General features: G+C 30.0%; 1 protein-coding gene across 1 annotated transcript; it reads left to right on the top strand.

Moving 5' to 3' along the window:
- The first annotated feature begins 4,453 nt into the window (after window positions 1-4,453).
- Window positions 4,454-4,982, top strand: LOC125844785 (probable LRR receptor-like serine/threonine-protein kinase At1g07650). Its single transcript, XM_049524118.1, has 2 exons — window positions 4,454-4,598; window positions 4,760-4,982. The coding sequence occupies exons 1-2, from the start codon at window positions 4,481-4,483 to the stop codon at window positions 4,939-4,941; spliced, it is 300 nt and encodes a 99-aa protein (XP_049380075.1). The 5' UTR covers window positions 4,454-4,480; the 3' UTR covers window positions 4,942-4,982.
- The last annotated feature ends 629 nt before the right edge of the window (window positions 4,983-5,611 follow it).

Genomic DNA, 5,611 nt, shown 5'->3' with positions numbered 1-5,611 from the left:
TATATAGATAAATATTCTCAGTTTCAAAAAAATATATAGATAAATGTTCGCGAGACAATATTTTCTTCCAGGTTTATCAAACATAATATATTTGTGTGCAACTGTTGTAATTGTGAGGTGAATTGTTCTGAGCATCCATTGTCAACTATATATAACATTTAGGACTCGTTTGGTTTGGAAACAAGTTATTTCGAGATTAAGTCCATAACACTACATTTTTTTAAATAAATTATCCCACAGTTTTATCCTAAACAAACATGGATAAACTCATCCTAAAATTAACCTCGAAATTAGTTATCTCTTATCCCTCCTTCCAAACGAGCCCTTTAATTAACTCAGATGAAGACGAACACAGTCAACTAGTGGTACATAATACTAACACTTCACATTAATTAGACCCAACTAGCTAGTCAGTTATAGCCCTGACAGTTACGCGCAACTACCATAATCATGACTAATTTGGTAAAATATCGATATTTGGAGCCTTTTTTTAAGAAAATAAATCTTAAAATTAAGTGACCATATAAGATAATATCTCATCAAATATGTAAAGACAATATAAGTCTAAAGAATTTTTTTATTTTATTAGCAAGGTATACCTAATTCGTTATTTAAAATATATATATATATATATACATTATCATCAGAAATAGTGCTGAGAAAATTATGATCCTTGCGATCTCGAATTTAAATCGTAAAAATGAAAATACAAACTCCGTTAAAGGATCTTTACTGAAAGTAATTCTAAAGTTGGTACCGACAGCGGGAAAGAGGAAGAAATATATATCGGTTTTCCCATGTGACTTTAATGACAAGCCTATATCTAGAAGAAGAAAAAAGGACAGCTGGAATAATTAATTTTATTTAGTTTTTTACATATTTATTTTTATTTTTATTACACAAAAAAATTATTGTTCTATATGAGTATTTTTTAAAAAAGATTATTTTTTTTTATTCGAATTATAAGTGATCATATAAAATCATTTTTTCGAAACTCGAAACCCTAATATTTAATCAAGAAGACAGAATTTTGTACATTGTCTTTTTTTATTCTCTTTAAACAAGTGTTTTAGGAGAAGCCAATCAATAAACCGCAAACCAAATCTTTGTATAATTATTTGTTAAGTATATATTTATTACACTTGGACTGTTGAACAAACTTAAACTTAGTAAAATATAAATCACGACGAGGGACTAATTAATGACTGTGCAATAAAGATACTTATTTATTTAGGTCAAACATATAGTATAAGAAAGTCAAAGTCTCCACTGATGTTCTCAAGCTGGTGGGGTGTCGTATCTTAAATGATAGAGTTGCTTCCAATTTTTCAAAAAAATAAAATAAAAATACAGACACAAAGCAGTTTTTGTTGATTATTGAATCATACAAATACAAATACACATTTGGAGTATTTTGACTTTTTTTTTTTTTTTGACTATTTTGACTATTTTGACTATTTTGACTACTTTTGGATGACAATATAGAGAATATTTTCTTTCACACAAGTGACGCTATCAAAATAAAAATTGAAATGGATCACAAAATCAATTTATTTAGTTTTAAAAAGAAAATTTAAGGCAGGTAAAGAAAATTACAAGACGAGGAATCGAACTCTCGTTATTCACAATCAAAATGAAGCATCTCCAATCAAGATTCCTGGTCAATTGACCTGTAAATAAGTAGCAAAAATGTTCACTAACATGGACTTTGATCAGTCTGCTAGTTTTTGTAACTCTAAAGTAGGTCCGGAGTCAAAAGGGTAACTTTTTTTTCTCAAAAAAACATAAATGGTATATCAAAAAAATTTAAACCAAAAGGGCAAAATCACTCCTGAGGGAGCGATGTCTTTCAAACAAAATTAACACCATTGACGGCGTTAAAAAATTCGATTAAAATCGCTGTTGGAGCAACGATTTTATAAAAAAAAAAAAAAATTGTTTGAAAAAACTAAAATTGTTGCATGCGTAGCGTTTTTCCTCAATTTTGTTTTAAAATTTTTTTCTTAATTATATAAGTTGCTTATTGATTTATAAAAGAAAAGTTCAAATAAATTTTACATGATTTTCCTCACCTTTGTAATGAATCTCATTGTATTTTGCCACCTAGTTGATCCATCAGAACTGCAAACTTTACCAACAACATTACAGGCACAATTAAAAAAAAATTGAGAAAAATTGCTGCCCATGCATCGATTTCAGTTTTTTAGAAAAAAAATTTGAGAAAAAAATGCTTCCCATGCAGCGATGTCAGTTTTTTCAAAAAAATAAGAGAATAAATAATAAAAAAAAAACCCTAAACTTGGCAGAATAACTTACTTTAGCACTTTAATTTTACGGATAATTATTTGCCCCCCTAATCTCATTTGAAATGAATTTAATATCACCTTAAAATTATAATATCAGTCTCACAGTGACAAGTGCGTCTCACACGCATCAGGTCGTCGACACATCAACGCCACATCACTGCCACCACGCCAGTGCCACCTTGAAACTTATTTAAATTTTTATTTTTTAGTTCTTCTTTTATTTCTTTTTATTTATTAACAATTTTAGAAAGAAAAAAAAATAGGAAAAAATGAGGATTAATCTTACATTAAAAATTCAAAGTTCATCACCATTAATACAAACACTACCTTAAATAGTGATTTTGAAGCAACAATTTTCAACACCAACAATCTTCTCTTTTCAATTTTCAAAATTAGTGATATCAATTTTGATTCATATCTTGAAAAAAAGAAGATCCTCTTCTTAAAATAGAAAATTAATATGAGTGAAAGACCATAAGTAAAGAAAAAAAATGGTGGGGGTTCAACGATGAAGGAGAGAAGACGAGAAAGATGACGGTTGAAAGAGGGGAGGTTTGGAGTAGGAGAAAGAGGGTGGGGGTGTGGGGTTCAAAGAAGGAGAAATGGGGTGGGGAGTTTTGAAGAAGGACAAGGAGAGGGGGAGGGGGTGCTTCGAGTAAGAAGAACGGGGTGGTGCAAGGGTGGTTGAAGGCGGCAGGGGTGGTGGGCTGTGGGGAAGAAGAAAGTGTGGGGTTACTAGTTGCTAAGGGTGGGGTGTGAGGATGATGAAGAATGAAAAATGATGGCCGAAAAAAAAAAGAAGGGACCCACTTATCTTTTTTCTTTTTTGCCAAATGCGCTTGCATTTTTTTTCCCTTGCCATGTCAGCGATTTAGGTGCATTTAAATTCACTTGATACGAGATTAGGGGGTAAAGAATTACTCGTAAAGTTAAAGTGCTAAAGTAAGTTCTCCTGCCAAGTTCAAGGGAAGTTTTTATGTATTTTCTCAATAAATAAATAAATTTTGTTGACAAAATCGCTGCTCCAGCAGCGATTTTAGTCGAATATTTTAACTTTAAATGGTGTTAATTTTATTCGAAAGACATGAGGGAGCGATTATTCTCTTTTGGTTTTTTTTTTTTTTTGATATACCATTTATGTTTTTTTGAGAAAAAAAGTTGCCGTTTTGACACCGCACTTCTCTAAAGTAATCTATAGTATCTTAATTTGCAGTTCCATAATAAATAGGTCAAAGGTAAAATTGAGCCTTTTTTTATTTGGAGCTACCATTAATAGACGATGTATTTTTGAGCTATTTGGTTAGCCGAGAACATAATAGAAGATAAATTGACTTATTTCGATTTAATAGTTTAAAAATATTTTAGACCATTTTTTCTAAGACAAATTTATGCAAAATATAGTAGTGATGAATGATGAGGGTAAGATTTCTATATATCTTTTTATTTTAAGTGAATGGTGCTGAGAGATCCAACAAGTCAAGTCATTAATGAGAGTAAAATTGAGATGCTACAATAAAATTATTTTCAAATATAGAAAAATCTCATGTTTTAAGATAACTATTAAATAAATGTTACATAAAATGGCACTTATCACTCAAGAATGCTAGCTGTCATATATGAGGAAGATAAATATCTAAATCTGGTGTTTAATTTTTCAGTTCATTAATTAGTACAGCTGACATATTAGGGATGGTCCTTTAGTTTTTGGAGCTACAAGCTACAAGTAGTACTCTTCGGTTTAAATTTGTTCGTTTGATTTCAATGAAACTTAATGATCGAAACGTTACGTACAAATTTGTCCACACAACTTGCTATCAATTCACACTCCTCCTTTCTTTTTCGTTTAATTTGTATGACAGTAAATTATTGAAGATTGTATTTTAAAAAAACATCATAATCTAAAATAAATATTTTTTTTTTTTGTTTTTTCAAGCTGTGTTCGGAATTTATATTAAAATTCTAAATTAAATTTAGATCTAACACCGCAAGATTTATTTAATTTAAAGGGTAACGCTCTCACTAAAATTTTTTACATACTCAAAGCTGAAATTTCAAAATATTTAATTAAGAATAAAACAATGTAATCAATGCAAAGCAACCGTGTTGATAAGAGATACATATCTATTTGTTATTTTTGTGTATTGCAAGTTTTGCAGGTTGGAGCATTAAGGAAAATGTCAGCATTATTACATGATTTCAGTATTTCTTCTTATCTGCTTATCTTAGTCCTCTGCTCTCTAGTACAAATCATTGAAGCACAAAGTTACAGTCGTCTTCTTCCTCAACAAGAAAGTAATCTCTCGCATTCTTGGCATATAAAGTTTGAATCTTTACAGAAAAAATCCATTTTTATGAGTTCTTGTTGCAACCCCAGATGAAGATTTCATGGTTTCCATTTAAGCTGATAAGTCTTTTTTTTTAAAAAACTGTACACTACTTTTATGGTTTTGCAGAGAATGCTCTAAAAGAAATAGCGGAGCAGATGGATAAAAAGGACTGGGATTTTGATTTGAATCCTTGTGATGGCAATACAAATTGGACTACACCAAAAATTGACAAGATATCGATGTATGTCAACAATGTAACCTGCAATTGCTCTACCCCTGATGGTTTCTGTCATGTACAAAGCATGTGAGACTTCTTCCTTAAAAATTTGGTTCTTCTTATTTGCCCCCAATTTCTTCATTATGGGTGTTTTTGGTATTAGGAAAATGTTTTCTAAGCCATCTTCAATTTCTTGAAGTTTTCTTTCCAAAGAATAGATATTTTCCACCAAAGATCAATTCCAACTCTTATTCCGACAAGAGGATTACTCGGATGGTAAGCACCTCCACCCCCAATCCTAAGGTGGTTCGAGTCTCCAAGGGCAGGGCCAGCTCTTGCTTGATAAATTTAAGGCACATGCCTTAGGCCCCCCAATTTTTGGGGCCTCAAATTTTCATCAAGAAAAAATTATGTGTTAATTTTTTTAATTAAAAAATAATTATTTTTGCTTAAAAAGTATAATTTTAAACAAATATATATTATTTTATTATTTTTAACGCCAATCAAATAGAAGAAATTAAGAAACATTATTTTGTATGTTTACATTCTCTTTGCTAACACTCGTATTATTTATCTTTTTAAAATTCTTTTGCACTTTCTTTTAAATTTTTTTTGATAAGTTAGAGTAATACACTATCAAAAATATAAATTAATAGTCGAAAAAATTCAACAAAGTGACTTACAATTTTTCTTTTGTTTGTTTCTTCTTAAATATTCAAGTTTTACATAAACATATTAAAGTAGGGTTATACCAAGTTATC

Source organism: Solanum stenotomum, chromosome 11, assembly GCF_019186545.1.
Source record: "Solanum stenotomum isolate F172 chromosome 11, ASM1918654v1, whole genome shotgun sequence".
Classification (NCBI taxonomy): domain Eukaryota; kingdom Viridiplantae; phylum Streptophyta; class Magnoliopsida; order Solanales; family Solanaceae; genus Solanum; species Solanum stenotomum.
The sequence above is the reverse complement of the archived record's forward strand: the minus strand, read 5'-3'. Positions and strand labels throughout refer to the sequence as shown.